This window comes from Pongo pygmaeus, chromosome 6, assembly GCF_028885625.2.
Source record: "Pongo pygmaeus isolate AG05252 chromosome 6, NHGRI_mPonPyg2-v2.0_pri, whole genome shotgun sequence".
Classification (NCBI taxonomy): Eukaryota; Metazoa; Chordata; class Mammalia; order Primates; family Hominidae; genus Pongo; species Pongo pygmaeus.
In genome coordinates, this window is record NC_072379.2 from 26,793,634 (window position 1) to 26,821,277 (window position 27,644).

Genomic DNA, 27,644 nt, shown 5'->3' on the forward strand with positions numbered 1-27,644 from the left:
AGAGTGTCATCACAGGGCCAAGCACACAGGTGAGATTGTCTTTTTTGCATGCACACCCAGCTGAATGTTAGGATTGTCACCCTCACACATGAAAAGAAAAAATTGGTTAAGTCTTTTTTTTAAATTTTGTTATTATTATACTTTAAGTTTTAGGGTACATGTGCACAATGTGCAGGTTTGTTATATATGTATACATGTGCCATGTTGGTGTGCTGCACCCATTGGTTAAGTCTTGAATCTCACACATAGATGCAGTATGCAGCTGGATTTTTGACTCTCACATGTGAACATCCAGCCACAGTTGAAATGGCAACTTATTTGTAAACCCAGGTCATAGGTAAGTGTGAACTCTTTTATCAGAAGCTAGCTAATTAGGCTGGGCATGGTGGCTCACGCCTGTAATCCCAGCACTTTGAGAGGCCGAGGTGGGCAGATCACCAGAGGTCAGGAGTTTGAGACCAGCCAGGCTAATGTGGCAAAAACCCATCTCTACTAAAAACACAAAAATTAGCTGGGCATAGTGGCATGTGCCTGTAATCCCAGCTACTCGGGAGGCTGAGGCTAGAGAATTGCTTGAACCCAGGAGACAGAGGTTGCAGTGAGCTGAGATGCACTCCAGCCTGGGTGATAGAGTAAGACTCTATCCCCACCACCCACCAACCCAGAAAAAAAAAAAGAAAGAAGGAAAGAAAGAAAGAAAGACAAACTAGCCAATTGGAAAGATATTTACTCTTATACATGGGCTTAGAGCCACAGGTATGATCATGGGGCCAGCACAAAGATCTCAGACCAAATTGCAACTCTCATGCATTCTGTATAAGGCTCTTGGGTGATAAAGGGAGTGTTCTCACAGAGCTCAGCACAGAGTTGAGATCGTGACACTCATGTGCAGCTAGCCTGTAGTAAAAACTGGCATCCTTCCATATGAACACAGCCCATTTTTGAGGTTCTGAATCTTCCACCCAGAAACAGTCAAAATCTGGAGAATTCACTCTCTCTGTATCTCTTTTTGAGACAGACTCTTGTTCTCTCATCCAGGCTGGAGTGCACTGGCACGGTCTCAGCTCAGTGCAAATTCTGCCTCCCAGGGTCAAGCGATTCTTGTGCCTTAGCCACCCAAGCAGCTGTGATTACAAGCATATGCCACCACACCCGGCTAATTTCTGTATTTTTAGTAGAGATGGAGGTTTACCATGTTGGCCAGGCTGGTCTCAAACTCCTGGCCTCAAATGATCCACCCACCTTGGCCTCTCAAAGTGCTGGGATTACAGGCATGAGCCACCATGTCCAGCTGAAAATTGACTCACACGTGGATTTGGTCCACATGTGAGTCGGTGACCCTCAGACCAAGATTCAGCACATGTGTGAGGCTGTGACTCTACTAAGGAGGTCACAGGAGGAATTAAGACTCTTACGCAGAGATTAAGTTTACCATTAAGATTTTTACTCGTAGCTGGATGCGGTGGCTTACGCCTGTAAACCAACACTTTGGGAGGCGGAGGCGGGCAGATCACCTGAGGTCAGGAGTTCGAGACCAGCCTGACTAACATGGTGAAACCTTGTCTCTACTAAGAATACAAAAATTAGCTGGACATAGTGGTGAGTGCCTGTAATCCCAGCCACACAGGAGGCTGAGGCAGGAGAATCACTTGAACCTGGAAGGCAGAGGTTGCAGTGAGCCAAGATCGTGCCATTGCACTTCAGCCTGGGTGACAGAGCAAGACTCCATCTCAATAAATAAATAAATAAAACTAAAATAAAAAAGTATTTAAAAAAGATTCTTACTCATGTACTTAGACCAATCACACACAAGGTGTTGACTCTCATGCCTAAAGCTGGAACATGTGTGGGATTGTTAATCTCATCCCTGGACTTTCCTACAGGTGTGGTTCTGACACATGCCTAGTATCTGACTGATTTGACTTCCCTTGCTAGGGCACGCCCACAGATGGAATTTTAATATTTCTCTGGGCTCAAAACTTAGGTGATGTGATCTATACTCCTGCCTTGGAGCTGCCCACAGAGAGGACATTTGTGACATATTGCTTGGCCTCTGGGCCCAGGTTGTGTGACTCTTCTGCCTGTGCCCTGCCCACATTGACCATTTTGACATATTGCAGTGTCCAAGACCCGGGTGATGTGACTCCTCTGCCTGGGCCCTTTTTACAGGGAGCATTGTGACATATCTCAGCACTTATTACTCAGGTGTTCTGACTCCCTTTTCCTGCCTGATTTCTGCTCACAAGGGGCTTTTTACCTATTGCTGAACCTTGTACCTAGCTATTATGACTTTTTTCTTCTTCTTAGGTTCTGCCCACAAGGGAGATTTTGACTTGTTGCTGTCCTCAAAATGAAGGTGATGTGACACTTTTGCCTTGGACCCCCCCTTGAAGACATTGTGACATATTTCTTAGCTCAGCATCAAAATGATGTGTCTTCTTAGTAGACTCTGCCAACATGGGGCATTGTGACATATCTCTGGGCCCATCAACTATTTGATGTAACTCTCTTCTCTTACATGGACTTTGCTCACAGAAGAGACTATGAAATATCTCTGGGTCCAGCAAATAGGTGATGTGACTCTTCTCTACTGCTTGGGCTCTGCTCATGAGAAAATTGTGATGGATTGCTGAACCCAGCACCTAGGTAATGTAACTCTCTTCTCTTGCCTGGGCCCTGCATAAATTGTGTATTGTGACATGGGGCTCGATCGCAAACCTAGGTAATGCTACTCTCTTGCATTGGCTCTGCCCACCGGGGTATTATGACATAACTTTTCATTCATCACCTAGTTGATGTGACCCCCCCCCCCTTCTGCTTGGACCTTGCCAAAAGAGGAAATTATGACATATCACTATACTCAGCACCTAGGTGCCATGACTTGCCTTTTTCCCCAGGCAATGCATATATTGGGAATTATGACATATCACTGGACCCAACATGTAGGGAATAAAAGACTCCTGCCTGTGTTCTGCTGACCTAGAATCTTGTGAAATATCTCTGCATCTATCACCCAGAGGATCTGACTCTCCTCTTCTGCATGTACCCTGTCCACAAGAAAGATTGTGACATGTCACTAGACCCAATAACCAGGTGGTGTGTCTCTCCTGCCTTGACCTTTCCCACAGGGAGCTTTGTGAAATATCACTGGGCCCAGCGCCCAGGTGATGTGACACTGCTGGCCTGTGTCCTGCTTTCAGGAGGGGACTGCAAAATATCCATGGCCAAAAACCCAGATGATGTTTTCTGGGTTTTGTCCCTGTCCTCAGGGGAGATAGTGACATAGGCCTAGCCTAGCACCCAAGTAATGCGACACTCTTATTTGCTCACTTCCTACAAGTGGGATCGTGACATATATCTGGGGCCAGCTCACAAGTACAATGATGACTTTCAAATCAGCCAATAGGAGAGATACTGTTACTCATAGCTAGCTTAGAAAAATGGGTAAGATCCTGGGTCTTCTCTTTGTATGAAGGTTATTCAAGACTACTGCTCTCTTACATATCACATAAAGCCCTTGGGTGGTAGAGTGTGACATTCCAGAGCCCAGCACACAGGTGAGATTGTGTTTCTCATATGCATACACCACCAACCATAAGGATTGTCACCCTCAAACATGGATGGATCCCACTGGTGAGATCCTGAATCTTACATGGAGATGTAGTTCACAATTGGAATTGTGCTTGTCATTTGTTAACATCTGGCCACAGTTTGAATGCTGACTCACTTCTAAACTTACCATTTGGGCAGTTGATGACTGTATTATTTTTACCCAGCCAATTGAAAAGATGCTGACTCTCATACCTGGGCCTAGGATCACAGGTAAAATCATTGGTCTGTACCAGCATGAAGGTATCAGAGCATATTGTGACTCTCATGTATATTATATAAAGCCCTCGAGTGGTATAGAGAGTGTCCTAACAAGGCCCAGCACACAGGTGAGATTGTGACACTGGTATGCACACTAAGTTAACAGTAAAACTTGTCATCTTTCACATGAACACAGCCCACTATTGAGGTTCTAAATTTCAGATCCTTAAGCAGTTAAAAGTTTTAAAATTTCCTCTCATACCTGGATCTGATCTCCAGGTTAGTTGGTACTCTCAGAAGCAAATTCAGCACACCCGTGAGGCTGTGACTCCACTAAAGCAACACAATCTGCAGAAGGGATTGAGGTTCTCATGCAGAGATACAGTTTACCAATGAGACTGTAACTTGTATAGTTAGACAAAAAGCACAGAAAGTGTTAATACTCACACCTACAACCAGGACATATGCGGAATTGTTAGTCTTATCCCTGGACTTTCCTGCAGGTGTGATTGTGAAATATACCTCTGCTCAGCACCTGAGTGAATGACTCTTCTGCCTAGGCCCAGCCTGGAGATGGAATAGTGACATATGGCTGGACCCACCATCTACTTAATGTGACACTATTCTCCTGCATTGATGCTGCTCACAGGAGGCATTTTGAAACATTGCTGGGCTCTGCACACAGGGGATTTGAGTCTCCTCTCCTGCCTTGGTGCTGGTCACAGAAGAATGTTGTGACATATAACTTGGCTCTTCACCCAAGTTATGTGACTCTTCTGCCATGCCCTGCCCACCGTGGCCATTGTTACATACTGCTGGGCCCATTACCAGTGTTATGTTGCTGCTGGGCTCTTCCTACAGGGGGCATTGTGATGTATCTCTGCACCCATGTATCTCTGCACCCATTACCCAGGTGTTGTGACTATGCCTTCTTCTTGCTAACAGAGGTGATTGTGATCTTTCACTGGGCCCAGTACTTAGTTGATGTGACTCTTTTTGTCTTCCTAGGTCCTGCCAAGAGAGGAGATTGTGTCATATTGCTGGGCCCAACAAAAAGCTGACATTACTGGCCGGGAGCGGTGACCCATGCCTGTAATCCTAGCATTTTGGGAGGTTGAGGCGGGTGGATCATGAGGTCAGGAGTTCCAGACCAGCTTGGCCAAGATGGTGAAACCCCGTCTCTACTAAAAATACAAAATTACAAATCACAAAAATACAAAAATACAAAAATTAGCCAGGCGCAGTGGCAGGTGCCTGTAATCTCAGCTACTTGGGAGGCTGAGGCAGGAGAATTGCTTGAACCTGGGAGGTGGAGCTTGCGTAAGCCGAGATCGCGCCTCTGCACTTTAGCCTGGGCAACAGAGCAAGACTCCATCTCAAAAAAAAAAAAAAAAGCTGAACTTACTCTTTTGCTCAGCCCTGCCCTCAAAAGGCATTGTGACATATTGCTGAATGTAGCACCAAGGTCATGTGAGTCTCCCTGTAAACCCTGCCCACAGGTGGCATTGTGGCATGTCTTCTAGAGCATCAACTATTTGATGTCATTCTTCTCTCTTACCTTGGCTTTGCTCATAAGAGAGATTGTGACATATTTTTTGGGCTGAGAACTTAGGTGATATGACTCTCTTCTCTTACCTGGGCCATGCCTACAAAATAAAGCGGCTTATCACCAGTACACAGGTGATGTGATTCTTCTGCCTGGTCCCTGCCCACAGAGGTAATTTTGACTTATCTTTGGGCCCATCTTATAGACGATTTGACTTTCTCCTTACTGGGATCTATCTATGGTTAGAATTGTGACATATCATTTGGCCCAGCACCTGTGTTATGTGACTTTTTTTCCCTGAGCTCTACTAACAAAGGTCATTGTGACATATCTCTGGGCCCCTCACCTAGGTGATGTGAATCTCCTGCCTCATTCTTTCCCTCAGAAAGTATCATGACATATTTATTGACCCAGTATCTAGTTGATGTAATTCTCTTCTACTGCTTGGGCTCTGCCCAAGTAGGGATTGTGATGTATGCCTGGGCCCAGAACCTAGGTGACATGACTCTCCTCTCCTACCTGGGTCCAGTATACTTTGTGTATTTTGACATATGGCTGGGACCAACATCTAAGTGATGTGACTCCTGCCTTGGCCCTGTCCACAGGTGTATTATGACATATCTCTTTATTCATTACCTAGGTGATGTCACTTTCTTCTCCTGCCTGGGCCATGTCAAAAGGGAGGATTGGGACATATTACTTGACCTAGGAGGTAAGTGATATAACTCTCCTCTTTGCCTGGGCTTTGCATATGTTAGGTATTGTGACAAATCCCTGGGCCCTACATTTATAGAATTGGAGGCTTCTGCCTTGGCCCTGTCCACAGAGGGACTGTTTACATCTCCCTGCATCCATCACCTAGAAGATGTGACTTTTGTTCTTCCTGCATCCTGCCCACAAAGAAGATTGCGGCATATCGCTCGGTCCCCCATTAAGGTAATCTGCCTCTCCTGAAAGGGTGTTGCTCATACTGAGCATTGTAAGATATTACTGGGCCAAGAACCCATGTGATGTGACTGTGCATTCTGTGCCTTGCTTTCAGGGGGGGATTGTCAAATAAGATCCCTTCCTGAGCACCCAGGTAATGTGACTCTTCTGCTAATGTGACTCTCCTGCCTGGTCCCTGTCCTCAGGGAAGATTGTAACATATCCCTTGCCCAGCACCCAGGTGATGTGACTCTCATGCTTGCTCTCTACTGGATTATGACATATATCTTGGTCCAGCTCACAGGAGAGATGATTCTTCCTACAAGCCACCCAATGTAAGAGATACTATCATAGCTAGGCTTAGTGAATTAGGTAAGAGCCTGGGTCTCCTCTTTGTATGACAGTTATGGAGAAAGCATTGTGACATATTGCTGGGCCCAGAACAAAGGTGATTTGAGTCTCTTACCTGGACCCTGATTACAGGGGCATTGTGACATATCTCTGGGTATATCAACTATTCGATGTGACTCTCCTCTGTTCCCTGGCCTTTGCCTATAGAAGACACTGTGACATATCTCTGGGCCCTGCACCAGGTGATTTGGCTTGCCTTTTCTACGTGGGCCATACCCACAGATAAAGGGTGACTTATCACAGAGCCCAGCACACAGGTGATGTGGTTCTTCTGTCTGGTCCCTGCCCACAAGTGTTATTGATACATATCAATACATATACATATCTGTGGCCTCGACATGTAGATGATGTGACTATTTTCTTTTCTTTTTCTTTTCTTCTTTTTTTTTTTTGAGATGGAGTTTCACTCTTGTTGCCCAGGCTGGAATGCAATGGTGTGATCTTGGCTCACTGTAACCTCCACCTCCCGGGTTCAAGTGATTCTTCTGCCTCAGCCTCCCGAATAGCTGGGATTACAGACATGTGCCACTACACCTGGCTAATTTTGTATTTTTAGTAGAGATGGGGTTTCACCATGTTGGCCAGGATGGTCTTGATCTTTTGACCACGTGATCCACCTACCTCAGCCTCCCAAAGTACTGGGAATACAGGCATAAGCCACTGCACCCGGCCTAATTTATATTTTATGTAGATTATTTGATCTCTTCTATAATGATAATGGAATGCACAGCTTTTTATAACGGAAGCTTTAAGAACTCAGGAATGAACAACTGGCTGTTGGCTGTCTAGGTTCTTCATGGGTCCACACTGAACATTAAATTTATGTCCTCTTAAGTACCAAGTTTGTGTCTCCAAATTAGGTGCATAGCACAGATAAATGAGGGGTTCTTATAGGTAATTTGACTTGGACAACAGAGTTTATTCAAATGGCATATCTGAGAAATTTTAGTGCAGCTTCAGCAGACTTAAACATCCCTGCCTGACGGCTTTGAAGAGTGCAGCGGACCTCCCAGCTCAGCGTTTGAGCCCTGCTAAGAGTCAGACTGCCTCCTAAAGTGGGTCCCTGACCCCCAGTAGGGGCCGACAGACACCTCATACAGGAGAGCTCTGGTTGGCATCTGGCAGTTGCCCCTCTGGGTGCTTCCAGAGGAAAGAACAGGCAGCAATCTTTGCTGTTCTGTAGCCTCCTCTAGTGATATCCAGGTAAACAGGGTCTGGAGTGGACCTCCAGCAAACTCCAGCAGACCTGCAGCAGAGGGGCCTGACTGTTAGAAGGAAAACTAACAAACAGAAAGGACTAGCACGTCCACTCGGAGACCCCATCCGAAGTCACCAACATCAAAGACCAAAGGTAGATAAATCCACAAAGATGGGGAGAAACTAGTGTAAAAAGCCTGAAAATTCCAAAAACCATAACGCCTCTTCTCCTCCAAAGGATCACAACTCCTCGCCAGCAAGGGAACAAAACTGGACAGAGAATGAGTTTGATGAATTGACAGAAGTAGGCTTCAAAAGGTGGGTAATAAACTCCTTTGAGCTAAAGGAGCATGTTCTAACCCAATGCAAGGAAGCTAAGAACCTTGAAAAACGGTTAGCCAATTTGCTAACCAGAATAACCAGTTTAGAGGACATAAATGACCTGATGGAGCTGAAAAACACAGCATGAGAACTTCATGAAGCATACACAAGTATCAATAGCCGAATCAATCAATCAGAAGAAAGGATATCAGAGATTGAAGATCAACTTACTGAAATAGAGCAAGCAGACGAGATTAGAGAAAAAAGAATAAAAAAGGAATGAACAAAGCCTCTAAGAAATATGGGACTATGTGAAAACACCAAATCTACATTTGATTGGTGTACCTGAAAGCAACGGGGAGAATGGAACCAAGTTGGAAAACACTCTTCAGGAGATTATCCAGAACTTCCTCAACCTAGCAAGATAGGCCAATATTCAAATTCAGGAAATACAGAAAACACCACAAAGATACTCCTCGAGAAGAGCAACCCAAAGACACATAATCATCAGATTCACCAAGGTTGAAATGAAGAAAAAAATGTTAAGGGCAGCCAGAAAGAAAGGTCGGGTTACCCATACAGGGAAGCCCATCAGACTAACAGCAGAGCTCTCTGCAGAAACCCTACAAGCCAAAAGAGAATGGGGGTCAATATTCAACATTCTTAAAGAAAAGAATTTTCAACCCAGAATTTCATATCCAGCCAAACTAAGCTTCATAAGTGAAAGAGAAATAAAATCCTTTACAGACAAACAAAGGCTAAGAGATTTTGTCACCACCAGGCCTGCCTTACAAGAGCTCCTGAAGGAAGCACTAAATATGGAAAGGAAAAACTGGCACCAGCCACTGCAAAAACATACCAAATTGTAAAGACCAATGACACTATGAAGAAATTGCATCAACTAATGGGCAAAATAACCAGCTAGCATCATAATGACAGAATCAAATTCACATATAACAATATTAACCTTAAACGTGAATGGGCTAAATGCCCCAATTAAAAGACACAGACTGGCAAATTGGATAAAGAGTCAAGACCCATCAGTGTGCTGTATTCAGGAGGCCCATCTCACGTGCAAAGACACACATAGGCTCAAAATAAAGGGATGCCAAGCAAATGGAAAGCAAAAAAAAGCAGGAGTTACAATCCTAATCTCTGATAAAACAGACTTTAAACCAACAAAGATCAAAAGAGACAAAGAAGGCCATTACATAATGGTAAAGGGATCAATGCATCAAGAAGAGCTAACTATCCCAAATATAAATGCACCCAATACAGGAGCACCCAGATTCATAAAGCAAGTTCTTAGAGACCTACAAAGAGATTTAGACTCCCACACAATAATAGTGGGAGACTTTAACACCCCGCTGTCAATATTAGACAGGTCAACCAGACAGAAAATTAACAAGGATATTCAGGCCTTGAACTCAGCTCTGGACCAAGTGGACCTAAAAGACATCTGCAGAACTCTCCACCCTAAATCAACAGAATATACATTCTTCTCAGCACCTCATTGCACTTATTCTAAAATTGACCACATTATTGGAAGTAAAACACTCCTCAGCAAATACAAAAGAATGGAAATCATAACAAACAGTCTCTCAGACCACAGTGCAATCAAATTAGAACTCAGGATTAAGAAACTCACTCAAAACGGCTCAACTACATGGAAACTGAACAACCTGCTCCTAAATGACTACTGGGTAAATAACGAAATGAAGGCAGAAATAAAGATGTTCTTTGAAACCAATGAGAACAAAGACACGATGTACCAGAATCTCTGGGACATATTTAAAGCAGTGTGTAGAGGGAAATTTATAGCACTAAATGCCCACAACAGAAAGCAGGAAAGGTAAAATCAACACCCTAACCTCAAAATTAAAAGTACTAGAGAAGCAAGAGCAAACAAATTCAAAAGCTAGCAGAAGACAAGAAATAATTAAGATCAGAGCAGAACTGAAGGAGATAGAGACACAAAAAACCCTTAAAAAAATCAATGAATCCAGGAGCTGGTGTTTTTGAAAAGATCAACAAAATCGATAGGCTGCTAGCCAGACTAATAAAGAAGAAAAGAGAGAAGAATCAAATAGTTGAAACAAAAAATGATAAAGGGGGTATCATGACTGATCCCACAGAAATGCAAGGTGCTGGGACTACAGTCATGAGCCACCGTGCCTGGCTGAATTCTCACAATCTTTACCTAATTCAAACAATATAATTCTAACGTTATCAGAAATCTGTACTTAACTCATCTGGGCCTTTTCCGTCTTTTCATGAACCTCCTTGAAAACACAGTACTCTAGGATTTTTCATGCTTTTAAAGTTTTTAGAAACTACATCAGAATTAAGCCATTAACTGTGGAAATGACTTTACATGGTTATAAAGAAACAAAAGAAATTGATAATATCTGTTGCCGACAATAATTTATCATAATAACCATAATTATGAATAAGAGCATATACTCAGATACATTAGATTTTTAGAAATTTCATACAATTTTGACATAAATATTAATAACATATTTATTAAAATATAAGTTGAAGGAGGTCAAATATATATATATAGTTTTAAGACAGAATCTCGCTCTGTCACCCAGGCTGGAGAGTAATGTCACAATCTCAGCTCACTGGAACCTCTGGCTCCTGGATTCAAGCGATTCTCCTGCCTCAGCCTCCTGAGTTGCTGGGATTACGGGCACCCACCACCACGTCTGGCTTAATTTTTGTATTTTTAGTAGTGACAGGGTTTTGCCATGTCGGCAAGGCTGGTCTTGAATTCCTGACCTCAGGTGATCCATCTGCCTCGGCCTCCCAAAGTCCTGGGATTACAGGCATAAGCTACCATGCCTGGCAAACATTATTTTTATTTTGATAATGCTTCCATGTAAGTTAACTTTTTTTTTTTTCAGTCGAAGTTTTGCTCTTGTTGCCCAGGCTGGAGTGCAATGGAGTGATCTTGGCTCACTGCAACCTCTGCCTCCCAGGTTCAAGCCATTCTCCAGCCTCAGCCTCCTGAGTAGCTCAGATTACAGGTGCTCACCACCATGCCCAGATAATTTTTGTGTTTTTAGTAGAGACGGGGTTTCATCATGTTGGCCAGGATGGTCTCCATCTCTTGACCTGGTGATCTGCCCGCCTCCGCCTCCCAAAGTGCTGAGATTACAGGCATGAGCCACTGCCCCCTGCCTGTTTATCACTCTTTTGCATGCTGCATTGACACTCTATAGCATCCAAAAGTGCGGGGTCTAAAAAAAAGACACTTTTAAAGCAAAATTTGATGTTGGGAAGCCTGTCAAATATGTCATAGGGTTAAAACACTTCACTAAAATAGGATCACAGAACACCATAAAATAATAGTCATTTATTTATCCAAAGTGATCAATAAAAGATTTTAAAAACAAAATCATTTAGTGTTTGATACAGGAGATTCAGTTTTCCAGTCAAAAAACCTGAGAAAGATAGCATGAGAAAAATTCTATCTCTTTTTTACTTTCTTTATTTTAAAATTCATTCAAAAGGTGGACAAAAATATTTTACTATGTCATATTGATATGTAAAATTTTTGTTCAAAAGAAAATCAACTTTTACTTTTGTATTACTGTATTATTAATACTAAAGCTAATTTTAATAAAACCTTATAAATAAATCCATCAAATTTGTCATTTTTGGCTACTGTAGATTTTCATAAATATTTTATAGTCTATTATAATAAATTTTTCAACTTTTTATATTATATTTTTGTTTTTTTCTTTTTTCAATTTGAAACAATCATTAAGTAATTCCAAACTAGATAAAATGTTTCTAACTTTCTTCATTAAAAGCATATTTTGCTTTTGTTTATACATTCTCTATGCAGAATTGTTTTTCATACATCTAGTAGTTTTAATTATATACATATTAATTACATTAATTCTTAACAACTTTAGGTTATTTTATTCCTGCTGTCCTCTGCTCTTTTTATGGCCACGGTCTGTTCCACCTCAAAACTGAAGAGGGATGTTGGTAGGGAGAGGCTCTTCCCTCACCTCTGGCAGAAAAGGGCTCTTCCCTCACCTCTGGCAGAAAAGGAATGTTCAGGCCCTTCAACCCCCTGTTGTCAAAGCTGCACTTTAATGTGACAGCTATTGGCCATGTATGGCTACTGGATGTCCGGAATGTGGCTGGTCTGAACTGCGATGTGCTAGAAAGGTAAAATACAGAGTTAAAGATTTAGTTCCAAAAATATATACACTTTATTAATAATTACATATTGCTCAGATATTAATATAATATTTTTGATATAGTGGGTTAATTAAATGGTTAGAATGAATTCCACCTGTTTCTTCTTCCTTTTTTTTTTTTTTTTTTTTGAGACGGAGTTTCGCTCTGTCGCCCAGGCTGGAGTGCAGTGGCGCTATCTCTGCTCACTGCAAGCTCCGCCTCCTGGGTTCACACCATTCTCCTGCCTCAGCCTCCTGAGTAGCTGGGACTATAGGCGCCCACCACCGCGCACGGCTAATTTTTTGTATTTTTAGTAGAGACGGGGTTTCACCATGTTAGCCAGGATGGTCTCGATCTCCTGACCTCGTGATCCGCCCGCCTCGGCCTCCCAAAGTGCTGGGATTACAGGCATGAGCCACAGCGCCCGGCCTTCTTCTTTCTTCTTGAAGTTTGACTGCTAGAAAATTTAGAATACACATGTGGCTCACGTTTTATTTCAGAGGATTGCCTCCTTTTTAAACTCTCAATCGGCCTGCTCAAAGGACCAGAATTCAGAAAGCGCATAAAATCTGGAATTTTAAAATAATTGTTATATTATTTTCATGTGTGAATAGCCACATAATATATTATTTATAAATGCATATGACTTTATACACGGGTTAAATGCAAATGCCTTCTGGGGTGGACCTGGCTCAACTCAGGGAGGAAGCCCTGCCTGAAAAGGCTGCAGCTTCGGTTTCACTTTATCATCTTCCAGCCCAGCATCTGAGCACAGCTTCTGTCACTCAGGGCCTGAGGGAGCGGAGCAGCAAACGTTATCCAATCAGGACCGCTGGGCTGGGAACCGTCCAATCAGGCACGCAGCTGGAGCGGACAGGACGGCTTCCGGGATTTGGCGGGGCCTTTGTCTCTGGCTGCAGCCGGAGCTCCTGCCCTCCTCTCCACTGCTCAGTGTCCTCTGCTCCTAGAGGCCCAGCCTCTGTGTCCCTGTGACCTGCAGATATTGGGAGATCCACAGCTAAGACGCCGGGACCCCCTGGAAGCCTAGAAATGGTGAGTGCTGTGTCCGACATCCCGAGAGAGGGGGAGGGGCTAGTTGGAACCGATCGGAAGTGGCTGTGGCTGGACTCGGGCCTCCAAAATCCGCGGCCCCGAGTTCTCCTTGGCGCAGCTGGGCCCTCAGTCCCCCGCGGCCCCGAGTTCTCCTTGGCGCAGCTCGGTCCTCAGTCCCCTTCAGCCGTAAGATGGCGGCTGGGCTGACAGCCGGGACCCTGGGCGTCCTGCCTCCTCCTTGCGCAGTGACTGTGCCCTGGCCTGGAGCCCTCTCTGGGCAGCTTTGCACCCACCCGCAGCGCCGCATCTCTCCCCGATTGTGCAGGGATGCCGGGAGGGTCATCAGGGGAGAATCCTGACTCGGGATGCGGGGTTCATGAATGGGAAAAGCTTTAGTCTGTGGGGTTCCTAGTCCATCTTTTTTCTCTTAAAAATCTATGGAAGTCACCGCAAAAATATTAAAGAATTTAATCAAAGAGTAATTCAAGAATTATAGAGCACCCAGCTGTGGTTTGTAGTTCATTTTCCATGGGAGGGGCTCGAAGAAAAGACTTTTATAAGGTGCATGATAAAGGAAAGCAAACTCAATAATTGGTTAGGTAGAGTTATGTAGTTTCTTAGTTTCAGATCAAGGTGGAAATTTTCTGGTCACGTAATCAGAGCTTAACTGGCAGTTTATGGTTGATTAAGTCTAAATTTTGTTTTCCCCAATGTAGTAATTTACAAAAAAATGCATTTGAGTTAGATTTTTTAAAAAGTAAAAACCCTGGGACTAGAGCCACCTCAGTCTAATTGCCTGCCATTTAGTTATTTTCACACTCCACAGGGGACAGATTTTCCCCTGCAACTTTCACATGTGCCTCAAGCAGGGTCTCAAGACTACTCCCTATTCCCCATTCTTTTAGCCTAACTGACTTTCAGTAAAATGCTAAATTTCCAGTTTCCTTTGACATTCCCAAATGCCAACTTCCCCTCCCTAATTCACATTATCAACTATTTGTCCTTTAGTGTACATTTTAGATACTGTATTTTAATTAATCATTGTTGACAAATTGTTGGGTGGCACTTTAAACAAATTGTTTGCTGTTTGAAAATATTTCCAGTGAGAAGAAAACAAAAAATAATCCCCTGACACTGTATTGTAAAAAAAAAAGTCTGTGCCTATTTTCCTTTTATCTTCCCTAGGCGCAGAGATCTTATCAGAATGTTTTTGGGTCAAGGTTTCCCTTTGGAAACTTTACAGGGTGATGTGTCCTCAGCCACCTTTCGGTTTTCTCCTGGTCCTGGGTTTCAGTACTGTCTGGGGATAAATCAAGATATCAACTGTGGCTGTGTATGCTAGAATCTCTAGTAAATTTCAGCTCCTGGCCTGAAATGGAACTCTGGGTATCTGGGAATGGGAGACATAGGACAATCTGAGGTTGGAGTGTAGCCTCTCAAGGGAGCAGGTGGATGCCCTGGGGCTAAGAGGAATCTCCTGGTATACTCTTCCTTTGGAAAGCTAACCCTTTGAGGCATTAAGATTGTGTTCACTCAACCCAACTTCCATTTCTCAGAGGTACGTTGCTGGTCAGCCAATCAGATGCTGGTATTGAGAGGAAAACTCAGAAATAATTTCTGCCCCCTGGATTCTCTAAGATTTGTGAAAGAAAAAATAGTATTCCAGAAGACAAAAAAAAAAAAAAAAAAAATCAAACTTGACCCCAGTGAGATGGTACAAGAACTTGCAAAGTGAAATGCACTTGGAGTAGTCACTGAGGCATAGGGCAGTGTCTACGGAGAGGGTGGTCATTGAGCACTTAAGTGAGAAGGATGGGGTAGGAGAATCTAGTGTTTGGGTAGCCTGACTTGACACATGAGTCAGACACATCTGTTTTCTTTTTTTTTTTTTTAATTTTTTTTTATTATTATACTTTAAGTTTTAGGGTACATGTGCACAACGTGCGGGTTTGTTACATATGTACACATGTGCCATGTTGGTGTGCTTGCACCCAGTAACTCATCATTTAGCATTAGGTATATCTCCTAATGCTATCCCTCCCCCCTCCCCCCACCCCACAACAGGCCCCGGTGTGTGATGTTCCCCTTCCTGTGTCCATGTGTTCTCATTGTTCAATTCCCACCTGTAAGTGAGAACATGCGGTGTTTAGTTTTTTGTCCTTGCGATAGTTTGCTGAGAACGATGGTTTTCAGCTTCATCCATGTCCCTGCAAAGGACATGAACTCATCAGACACGTCTGTTTTCTAATCAGCACCGCCACCCCCTGGGTTTGTCACCTTGAAAAGATTTGTTCACTTATTTTGATTTCAGTTTTATAACTGTAACTTGCATTTTATTAGTATGATTTAAAAGTTAAGAAAATATTTACAGAGCATAAAAGAGGTGAGTTTCAGAGAAAAAAATATCTAATAATATATTCCATTTATTAAGAATTCTCATTTACCTTTTTCTTTCCCAGACTTAGTTTAGGAATTTACTCAGGTGTGTTTTTTATGGCTGGGTGATGTCCAATGGTATTCCAAGGCTTAGTTTTTAGAGTGCTAGCAGGGAAACAGAAAGGAAAAAAACCTCTCTTCCATTTTGACTGTAGAAAATGAATACATTTTTACAAGAAAATGTGGTAGATAATTGATGAGTTACATAGATTTATGAAAGCATCAGTTCCTCTTCTTGCAGGGTACATTTGTTACAGTGAATACCTCTGTTCTATATCCTATCATCTTGATTTATGAGGATACCTCTGTTCTATATCCTATCATCTTGATTTGTGAGGATAACGCTAATTTTTTTTTTTTTTTTGAGACGGAGTCTCGCTCTGTCGCCCAGGCTGAAGGGCAGTGGTGCGATCGTGGCTCACTGAAACCTCTGCCTTCCGGGCTCAAGCAGTTCTCCTACCTCAACCTCCCAAGTAGCTGGGATTACAGGCATGCACCACCATGCCCAGGTGATTTTTGTAGTTTTATTAGACACGGGGTTTCACCATGTTGGGCAGGCTGGCCTTGAACTCCTGACCTCAAGTGATCCGCCCGTCTTGGTCTCCCAAGGGATTACAGGCATGAGCCACTGCACCCAGCTGGTTAATGCTAAATTTTATGAGATGAAAGTTGGTACCTCCTAGAAGTGTTCCCATATGACTAATTGATTACTACATAATTTTTAATGAAAATAATAAAATAATACATTTATCGTCTGAAAGGAATAAATACTTTGCATTTCTTACTGAGGTATGAAATGTAAGCACCTTAAAATTTCCTTCCCTTGGTTGGGTGCAGTGGCTCACGCCTGTAATCCCAGCACTTTGGGAGGCTGAGGCAGGCGGATCACCTGAGATCAGGAGTTCAAGACCAGCCTGGCCAACATGGTGAAGCCCCGTCTCTACTGAAAAATTAGCCAGGTGTGGGTGACAAGCACCTGTAGTCTTAGCTACTTGGTAGGCTGAGGCAGGAGAATCGCTTGAATCTGGGAGGGAGAGGTTGCAGTGAGCCAAGAGTGTACCACTGCACTCCAGGCTGGGCAACAGAGCAAGACTCTGTCTCAAAAAAAAAGAAAAAAAAATTTCCTTCCCATATATAAATACTGTGCCTAATTTGGCCAAATTTTTAAAGCAGTTTCAAAACCCAAGTGAATAACCTTGACGTGGAAATTAAAGCTTGTGCCCAGTGATTCCAAGCTAAGGGTAATATTGAGCCTGCAAAGGGAAGGGAGGTTATTAAAGGCCCAGTTAGTTCTTTCTTGGAAGCCTCCCCTGCTCACCCCAGCCATGGAAGAAGGCTTTATTCTGAGAGAAGCTACAGAGCCCAGGACGTTGGGGGACCCACAGGCAGATGTAGTTAACATTAAGATGGAAGGGGAATGAGAGAGTCTTACTAAAGATGAAGTTGTTATCGTTTTGAGGCAGTATTTTACTTTTTGTAAAAACAGAATGAGGTTTCTGTAAAAAAAATTTTGAATTTTAAAGGAGTATTGCAACAGAAGGAAATACCAACTATAAGATCTTTAAGAATTGCAAAGTTTAGGCAGACAAAGACTTTTTTTTTTGGGAGGAGCAAAGAAGGTTAGAAAGAAGGTCACAGGGGAATGGCAAATGGAGGGTGAAAAAAAATACTAGATTAGAAAACTTTTATCCTGAAGTCATCAAGTCTTTAGGAGGGACAAAAAATGGGGTTGCATGTTGGCTCAGACTGAGGGTACCTCAAAGTTCAGGAGCCTGTGGAAAGGAGATAAACTTAAGTGAAGTTTGATTAAGAAGAACTTTATTTTGACCACTGAAGAAAAATTCAGCTAATTTTTTAATATGAAAAAGAAAATATGCAGAGCGAGCGTTTGGTTATTAAATAGTTAAGAAAAAGAGTACCATCTAAGTCATAATGGGAAGGGTGTTTCTTTCCATAAACTGTTCCTGGAGAACACAAAGGATGGGGACTTTTATTAATCACAGCTGTTTACCAGGATTATCTATGTGCTTCATCTTTCCCCACCTCTTTTCTTTGTCCTATACATTTTTTCCTTTTGAATTTTCCTGGGTTGTGTCTTGTATAGTAAACTGGTTGACATAACCACAGTGTTTTGCAGAGTTCTGTGAGTAGCTCTATCAAATTATTGAACTTGAGGGAGTTTATGGGAGTTCTAAATTTTCAAACAGTAGTTTAAAAGCATAGATGGGCCCATATGGTTTTTGACTGGCATCTGCAGTGAGGACAGTGTTGTGGGACTGAGCCCTGAATCAGGGTCTGCTGACTCTGGGGTCAGAATTCAAATGTTAAACAATGTGTTAGTTTTGGAGAATTGCTTGGTGTTAAGCAAACTTTACAGATTTGGTGCCAAAAGAAAGATATCACAGAGGCCTGGCCTGGAGTGGAACTCTGGGTGTCTGGGAATTCGACGCTCTACTCTCCTGTACACAGACTGTCACACTGCCCATTGTCCTGTGATTCCAGGTCTCCTTCCATGGTGAGAGAGGACTGAAAACTTAGAGGAAAGGAGCTCTGATTATAGACCCCCTTTTCTCGCAGCTGCCATCCCAGAATTTCCACCCATTCACAAACATACCCATTATACATTGATGTGTCTACACCCCTCCCAGGACTAGGCACCGCCCTCAGGAATTTCACTACAGCATTTTTTTATTCTAGTGTTTTTTGCCAAAAACCCACAAAAGTGTCTACAAGTCTCCTGACATATTCCTATTCCCAAACACTGAATCTGCAGCAGCAGCCTGTTCTCTCCACCAACCAAGGGTTCTGGACCACCTGTTCATAATCTCATCTGCCTGCATGGACACAAATAAATCAGAGGACAGTCCCACCTGGGCCACTATCTGTAGCACAGACCATGCCTCCCACCTACCTGGCATTCTCCCCCACCCATGGATTTTTTTCCTTTTCACTTTTATTTCTGTTTTGGGGTACAGGTGCAGTTTGTTATATAGGTAAAATTGTGCCACGGTGGTTTGGTGTGCAGATTATTTTATCGCTGAGATACTAAGCATAGCACCAGACAAGTATTTTTTTGATCCTTTTTGTTCTTTTTTTTTTTTGAGACAGAGTCTCGCTGTGTTGCCCAGGCTGGAGTGCAGCGGCGCGATCTCTGCTCACTGCAAGCTCCGCCTCCCAGGTTCAGGCCATTCTCCTGCCTTAGCCTCCTGAGTAGCTGGGACTACAGGTGCCCGCCACCAAGCCCAGCTAAATTTTTTTTGTATTTTTTAGTAGAGATAGGGTTTCACTGTGTTAGCCAGGATGGTCTCGATCTCCTGACCTTGTGATCCACCCACCTCGGCCTCCCAAAGTGCTGGGATTACAGGCGTGAGCCACCGCACCCAGCTGGCGACCCTTTTTGTTCTTTCACCTTCCACCTTCAACTAGGCCTCTGTTGTTCCCCTCTTTGTGTCCATGTGTTCTTATTATTTAGCTCTTATACATGAGAAAATATATTTGGTTTTCTATTCTGCATTAGTTTTCTATGGCTAATGGTCTCCAGCTTTATCCATGTTGCTGCGAAGGACATGCTCTTGTTCTTTTTTATGGCCACATGGTATTCCATGATGTTTATGTATCATATTTTGTTTGTATTACATATTTTGTTTTATTTTATTTTTATTATAATTATTTTTGGAGACAGGGTCTCACCTTGTCGCACAGGCTGAAGTGCAGTGGTGTGATCTTGGCTCACTGCAGCCTCAACCTCCCTGGCTCAAGCAATCCTCCTACCTAAGCCCTTCAAGTAACTGGAACTACGGATGTGTATCATTATGCCTGGCTAATTTTTCTTTTTGTATTTTTTGTAAAGACGTGGTTCTTCCACATTGCTCAGTCTGGTTTTGAACTTTTGAGTTGCGCAAATCTGCATGCCTCAGCTTAGAAAGTGCTGTGGTTACACGTGTGAGCCACCGTGCCCTACCATACCATATTTTCTTTATCCAGTCTACCATCGATAGGTATTTGGTTGATTCCATATCTTTGCTATGTGAATAGTGCTGCAGTGAACATGCATGTGCATGTGTCTCTATGATAGAATAATTTATATTTCTTTGGGTTTAAACCCAATTATGAGGTGTCTGGGTCAAATAGTAATTCTGTTTCTAGTTCTGTGAGGAATCACAACACTGCTTTTCACAATGGTTTAACTAATTTACACTCCCACAAGCAGTGTATAAGCATTCCCTTTTCTCTTCAACCTTGCCAGCATCTGTTATTAACAACAGCCATTCTGACTGGTATGAGATGGTATCTCATTGTAGTTTTTCTCTGTATTTCTCTAATGATTAGTGATGAGCATTTATTTATTTATTTATTTATTTGAGATGGAGTCACACTCTGTCGCCCAGTCTGGAGTGCAGTGGCACGATCTCGGCTCACTGCAACCTCTCCCGCCTGAGTTCAAGCAATTCTTCTGCCTTAGCCTCCCCAGTAGCTGGGATTACAGGTGCCTGCTATCGTGCCCGGCTAATTTTTGTATTTTTAGTAGAGACGGGGTTTCACCATCTTGGTCAGGCTGGTCTCAAACTCCTGACCTCGTGATCCACCCGCCTTGGCCTCCCAAAGTGCTGGGATTATAGGCATGAGCCACCGTGCCCGACAGAGCATTTTTAAAATTTACTTTTTAGCCACATGTATGTCTTCTTTTGAAAAGCATCTGTTCATGTTTTTTGCCTACTTTTAAATAAGGTTGTTTGTGTTTTTCTTATAAATTTGTTTGAGTTTCTTATGGATGCTGGATATTAGACCTTTGTCAGAAGTGTAGTTTGCAAATATTTTATTTTATTCTGTAGTTTGTCTGTTGATAGTTTCCATTGCTGTGAAATAGCTAGTTTAATTACATCGTATTGTCAGTTTTAGCTTTTGTTGCAATTGCTTTTGGCATCTTCATCATGAAATCTCTGTCAGTTTCTATGTTAGAATGGTATTTCCTAGGTTAATCTTCCAGGGTATTTTATAATTTTAAGTTTTACATTTAAATCTGTAACTCATCTTGAGTGATTTTTATATATGGTGTAGGAAAGGTATCCACTTTCAATGTTCTACATAGTGTTAGCTAGTTATTCTAGCATCGTTTGTTAAATATGGAATTCTTCCCGCATTCCTCTTGTCAGCTTTGTCAGAAGACCAAATGGCTGTAGGTGTGTGGCATTATTTCTGGGCTCTATTGTGTTGCACTGGTCTATTGGTCTTTTTGTTGTTGTTGTTGTTTGGTGTTTTTTTTTTTTTTTTTTAACCACTACCATGCTTCTTTGGTTACTGTAGCCCTGAAGTATAGTTTGAATTCAGGTAATGCGATGCCTCTAGCTTTGTTCTTTTTGCTTGGAATTGCCTTGGCTATTTGAGTTTTTTGTTGTTCCATATGAATTTTAAAATAGGTGTTTTTTTTTTTAAGTTCTGTTAAGAATGTTTTTAGTAGTTTGATGGGAATAATATTAGATCTGTGCATTTCTTTGGGCAGTATGGCCATTTTAATAATTTTGATCTTTTCTATCCATGAGCATAAAATGATTTTCCATTTATTTGTGTCATATCTAACTTCTTTAAGCAGTGTTTTGTAATTGTTGTTGTAGAGATCTTTCACCTTCCTGGTTAGCTGTATTCCTAAATATTCTTTTTGTAGCAATTGTGAATGAGATTGTGTTTTTGATTTGGTTTTCATCTTGGATGTTGTTGATGTAGAGGGATGCTACTGATTTTTGTGCATTTATTTTGTATTCTGAAATTTTGCTTCAGTTATTTTTCAGTTTAAAGAGCTTTTCTGTGGGGACTATAGGCTTTTCTAGATATGTTGTCTGCAAACAGGGATAGTTTGACTTGTTTGCTTACTATTTGGATGCCTTTTATTTTTGTCTCTTGCCTGATTGCTCTAGTGAGGACTACCAATTCTGTGTTGAATAGGAGTGGTGAGAGAAAGCATCCTTGTCTTGTGCCGGTTTTCATGGAGAAATGCTTCTAGCTTTGTCAATTCCATATGTTGGTTGTGGGTTCCTCATAGATAATCATTATTTTGAAGTATGTACCTTCAGTGCCTACTTTGTTGAGGGCCTTTAATTATTTTAATGCGAAGAATGTTAAATTTTATTGAAAGCTTCTTCTGCATCTATTGAGATAACCTTGTGGTTTTTGTCTGTATTTCTGTTTATGTGATGAATCACATTTATTGATTTGTGTATGTTGAACCAACCTTATATGCCAGGGATAAAGTCTACTTGATCATAGTGGATTAGCTTTTATGATGTGCTGCTGGATTCAATTTGCTGGTATTTTGCTGATGATTTTTGTATAAATGGTCATCAAGGATATTGACCTGAAGTTTTCTCTTTTAGTTATATCTCTGTCAGGTTTTGGTATCATATGATACTGTTCTTATATAATGAGTTGGGAAGGGTGCCTTCTCAATTTTTTGGAATAGTTTTAGAAGAAATGGTACCAGCTCTTCTTTGTACATCTGGTAAAATTCAGCTGTAAATCCTTCTGGTCCTGGGCTTTTTTTGATTACTTGGCTATTTATTAGTAATTTAGTTTTGGAGCTTGTTATTGGTCTATTCAGGGATTCAATTTCTTTTTTTGCTCAGTCTTGGGAGGATGTATTTGTTCAGGAATTTATCCATTTCTTTTAGATTTTCTAGTTTGTGTGCATAGAGGTGTTCATAGCAGACTTCAACAGTTATTTGTATTTTTCTGGGGTCAGTGGTAATGCTTCTTTTATCATTTCTAATTGTGTTTATTTGGATCTTGTCTTCGTCATGAATCTAACTAGTGGTTTATTTAACTTATTAATTTTTTCAAAGATTTAACTCCTAGGTTTCTTGATCTTTTGTATAGTTTTTCATGTCTAAATTTCCTTTGGTACAGATGTGATTTTGGTTATTTCTTGCCTTCTGCTAGTTTAGAAGTTGGTTTCCTCTTGCTGCTCTCATTCTTTTATTTATAATGTTAGTTTGTTAAATTGAGATCTTTTTAACTTTTTATCGTGAACATTTGGTGCTATAAATTTCCCTCTTAACACTGTATCAGCTGTGTTGCAGTAGTTTGTTCTCATTTGTTCCAAAGAATTTCTTGATTTCTCCCTTAATTTTATTATTTACCAAAAAGTCATTCAGGTGCAGGTGTTTGTTTGTTTTGTGAGACAGACTCTCACTCTGTCACCCAGGCTGGAGTGCAGTGGCACGATCTCGGCTCACGGCAACCTCTGCCTCCTGGGCTCAAGTGATTCTGTGCCTCAGCCTCCCGAGTAGCTGGGATTACAGGCATGCACCACCATGCCCGGCTAATTTTTGTATATTTAATAGAGGCAGGGTTTCACCATGTTGGTCAGGCTGGTCTCAAACTCCTGACCTCAAGTGATCTGCCTGCCTCTGCCTCCCAAAGTGCTGGGATTACAGGCATGAACCACCATGCCCAGCCCAGGTTTTTAAATTTGTGTGTAATTGTATGGTTTCAAGTGGTTTTCTTTGTATTCAATTATATTTTTATCAGGCTGTGATCTGAGTTTGTGGTTGGTATAATTTTGGGATGTTTGAATTTACTAAGAATTGTTTTATTTCTGATTGTGGTCAGTTTTAGAGTATGTGCCATATGGTGATGAGAAAAATGTATATTATGTAGTTTGTAGATGAAGAGTTCTGTAGCTGTCTATTAGGACTATTTGGTCAAGTGTTACATTTAGGTCCTGATATCTTTGTTAATTTTTTGCCTCAGTGATTTATTAGTGTCTGTGGGGTGTTGTAGTCTCCCACTATTATTGTGTCAGAATCTAAGTCTCTTTATAAATCTCTAAGAAATTGCTTTATTCATGTGCACCTGTGAAAGTAAATTAAATCTTGGGACTCCAAACTCATTAAGCCAAAGAGAAAAGTTAATCTGAGAACTGGGTCACACAAACCTGCCTTTCCCTTTTGGTTCCTAAATAAGATGGTTAAAAGATGAAAAGCTGCATACCTCCCCCCCATATGTGTCCACAATAAAATTCCTAGTGAGCTGCACATCTTTACCCCAAGGTGTTTCTGTTAAAATTTTATCATAGAAATGTAAATTGATAGTTTATAGGTTCAGTCACTCCCCTTTCCATCAGACACAGATGCTTATCCGTTCCTCTGCCCCATTTTGTCTATGTTATCTTATGTAAAAATTCAGTTTCCCTGCATTTTTCTTCTGCCCTGTTTGTCTGTGTCATCTTATGTTAAAAAAAATGCAGATTCACTGAGCCAGACAAAGGCATGAATGACTGTATTTTTCTATCCTCTTCTTACATGAAAATTGTATACTTACAACATCCCACCCTTTTCCCTTTAAATTTGAAGTCCTCAAAATGATCTTGGAAGAAAGACATAGACTTGTCTCCAGGGCACACATCCTTAACTTTGGCAGCAAACCTCCTAAAATGATTGAGATTTGTCTTGTCATTTTTCTTGATTAACATACCCATGGATTTTTTTTTTTTTTTTTTTTTTTTTTTGAGATGGAGTTTCACTCTTGTTGCCCAGGCTGGAGTGCAGTGGCATGATTTTGGCTCACTGCAACCTCTGTCTCCCAGGTTCAAGCCATTCACCTGCCTCAGCCTCCCAAGTAGCTGGGATTACAGGCATGCATCACCATGCCTGGCAAATTTTTGTATTTTTAGTAGAGACGGGGTTTTGCCACGTTGGTCAGGCTGGTCTCGAACTCGTGACCTTAGGTGATCCACCCGCCTTGGCCTCTCAAAGTGCTGGGATTACAGGCATGAGTCAATGCACCTCGCTGGATTTTTTTTTTATAACACCTTTCTCTCTTCTTTTTTTTGTCCGATAACATTCTTTCAGTTGCATACAGTATGCAAAATTAAGATGTCCAAGAGTTCAGCTAGGCGTGGTGGCTCACGCCTGTAATCCCAGCACTTTGGGAGGCCGAGGCGGGTGGATCACGAGATCAGGAGATCGAGACCATCCTGGCTAATACGGTGAAACCCCGTCTCTCCTAAAAATACAAAAAATTAGCCGGGCGTGGTGGTGGGTGCCTATAGACCCAGCTACTTGGGAGGCTGAGGCAGGAGAATGGCATGAACCCGTGAGGCGGGGCTTGCAGTGAGCCAAGATCAAGCCACTGCACTCCAGCCTGGGCGACAGAATGAGACTGTGTCTCAAAAAAAAAAAGATGTCCAAGAGTTCAAAAACATGTCCAGAGACCTGTCTGTTGTAGGAGAAAATAAAAATTAGAAATAAGAGGCTTTATTCTCCTATGTGAAAATAAGGAAGGATATTTTGCTAATCTCTTTTTTCTTAAAGGTTTTAAATTATATATAGATTTTTGTCTTTGTTGTTTTGAACGATACATAAATTATATTAATAGCTAAAGAAATTTTTGGTCATTGTTCTTGACTTGGGATTGTCTTTATCTGAGACCTCAGATTTATTGCCTTGTTTTCGCTTTGGCAGAAATATAAGGCCACAATATTTACTTTGAATGAATCCCTTAGTCATTTTAATATTGTTATTCATACTTTCGAAACATAAAGTGTTTTAATTGAATTATGGTTACAGACAATATTTTAAAATCCTATGTACATTATGACTAGTACACTAAAATTATTTATACTTAGATAGTTTATCCAATGTGAAAGAAAATTTACTACCAAATTATTATAGTAGATATTAGTATGATATGCTTACTAGTTTATTCAATAGAGATAATATTAGGGAAGCATGATTTTAGTGTCTTTTATTTCACTAAATTGGAATGCTGCTATTACAAGACAAATAAACAAGGGTGATGTGGCCACTCAAAAACCATAATAGCTCTTCACTTAGCCATGATGCAAGCTCAAATATATTCCACTATATTAACAAAGTCATATTCCAATTGTTCATCAAAATGTTTTGGTGGAAATGGTCAGGCATATTCCAGTATAGATCTCCCATTCAATGGCTAGAAGATAAGAGAGCAGCAGAGATGAAAGAGGAACCTTACTTTGGGTTAAGGTGTAGTCTGGATTGAAGAGACGACCCAAGCAGGCTTTGTGTGAGCAGTGAGGCTGTTTATTCACTTGGGTGGGAACTCACACAAAGCCTGCTTGGGTTGTCTCTTCAATCCCGACCGCGCCATAACACACATTTGATGCTGAAATCCAGGATAGGGGAACTCCTTTGGGAGTCGTGTCCCCTAGCCCCTTCCCCTGACTTCTTGAAGAGACCCACCTGTGACCTCGGTACCTTGGACCAGCTCTGTAAAAGCCCCACCTCTGCCTTCGGATAGGTAAGAGACCTCCATCCTTTCTCAAACTTTCCTTTTCTTAGAGAGCAGAGGACACTCAACTGTCAGTGTTTCCTAAATCTAACATTGGTCATGGATTATCTCTGGGAAGACAGGCTTCCCTAGGTGACTGGTCAACCACAGGGACATGTGCCTTGGCCACTCATCCACTGCACAACCCAGCTGGGGACACCCGCTGAAGGTCCTTGTGGTTGCTCTCCTCCTCGTTTCTGTCTCTCTGTCTTTGTTTCTTCAGTCCTCCGCTGTTCATTATGGGCACCCTTCCGCCCTCCATTCCTCCTTCTCCCTTGGCCTGTGTCCTTAAGAATCTAAAACCCCTCCGTCTTTCACCTGATTTGGAACCTAAACATCTCATTTTCTTCTGTAATATGGCCTGGCCCCAATATGAATTAGACAATGGCTCTCAGTGGCCAGAAAATGTCACTTTCAATTTCTCTATTTTGTGGGACTTAGACAACTTTTGTCACAAAATGGGCAAATGGTTTGAGGTTCCATACATCCAGGCATGTTTTACACTTTGGTCCCTCCCCAGCCCTTGTTCCTAATGCGATTTGTCTCAAATTCTCTGTCCCTCCCATCTGCTCCCCTACCACCCTCTGGCGACAACGAGTCCTTCCTGTCCACAGACCCTTCTGATATTTCTCCTCCCTGCCCGTCCGACTCCGGTCCCAACCCTTCTCCAGACCCCAGTCCCCCTTCTACCCATACCATGCCTCCCTATATCCCTTCGGTCCCTACTCTGCCCCATACCTGAACTGGCTGACAATTTGGTCCCACTTCTAATCCCCCTCCTCCCACCCCTCTATTTCCCCTTTGAGAGGTGGCTGGAGCTGAAGGGATAGTCCGAGTTCATGTTTCTTTCTCCCTGTCTGACCGGTCTCAGGTCAGCCAGCGTTTAGGTTCTTTTCTGTAAGACTCCATTAAATATATCCAGGAATTTCAATATTTAACTCAGTCTTATAACCTCACCTGGAGTGACTTAAATGTCATCCTCACTTCTACACTCACTCCTGAAGAATGGGAGGGTGTTTGGGCCCTAGCTCAGTCCTATGCAGGTGACCACTGGCGCCTTGAGCCAGGTCTCCAGGAAGGTGCCAGGGAGGTCCCCCGTGAGGACCCCCAGTGAAACCATCAAACAGGATCTCCTGGTATGGCCAGGCGAGATTATATGATCACTTGCTTAGTAGAGGGACTCCAAAAAGCTGCATATAAGGCTGTCAATTATGATAAGTTAAAAGAAACCACTCAGGGCAAGGACGAAAATCCAGCCCAGTTTATAGCCCGTCTGGCCATAAATCCAGCTTTAGACCCTGAAGGGCCAGGGGCCAGAAGGTCGACTCATGCATTTTATTACCCAGTCAGCTCCCGACATTAGAAAAAAACTTCAAAAATTAGAGTCTGGCCCTCAAACCCCACAACAGGATTTAATTAACCTTGCTTTTAAGGTGTTCAG

The 27,644-nt window shown here is 42.1% G+C and overlaps 1 protein-coding gene across 7 annotated transcripts in view; it reads left to right on the forward strand.

Moving 5' to 3' along the window:
• The window catches only part of ZNF107 (zinc finger protein 107), a 78,525-nt gene that overhangs the window by 10,071 nt on the left and 40,810 nt on the right, over positions 1 to 27,644 (forward strand). The window contains exons 4-8 of one of the 7 annotated variants that reach the window (XM_063668379.1): positions 2,308 to 2,646; positions 4,819 to 4,945; positions 5,997 to 6,068; positions 12,139 to 12,400; positions 13,170 to 13,465. In XM_063668379.1, coding sequence (XP_063524449.1) covers positions 13,463 to 13,465 — 3 coding nt within the window. In that variant the 5' untranslated portion in view covers positions 2,308 to 2,646; positions 4,819 to 4,945; positions 5,997 to 6,068; positions 12,139 to 12,400; positions 13,170 to 13,462. Of the gene's footprint in view, positions 1 to 2,307; positions 2,647 to 4,818; positions 4,946 to 5,741; positions 5,853 to 5,996; positions 6,293 to 12,138; positions 12,401 to 13,169; positions 13,466 to 26,018; positions 26,174 to 27,644 lie in introns of those variants that run through there. The other 6 variants (XM_054495393.2, XM_054495389.2, XM_054495390.2 and 3 more) reach the window with 6 other exon arrangements.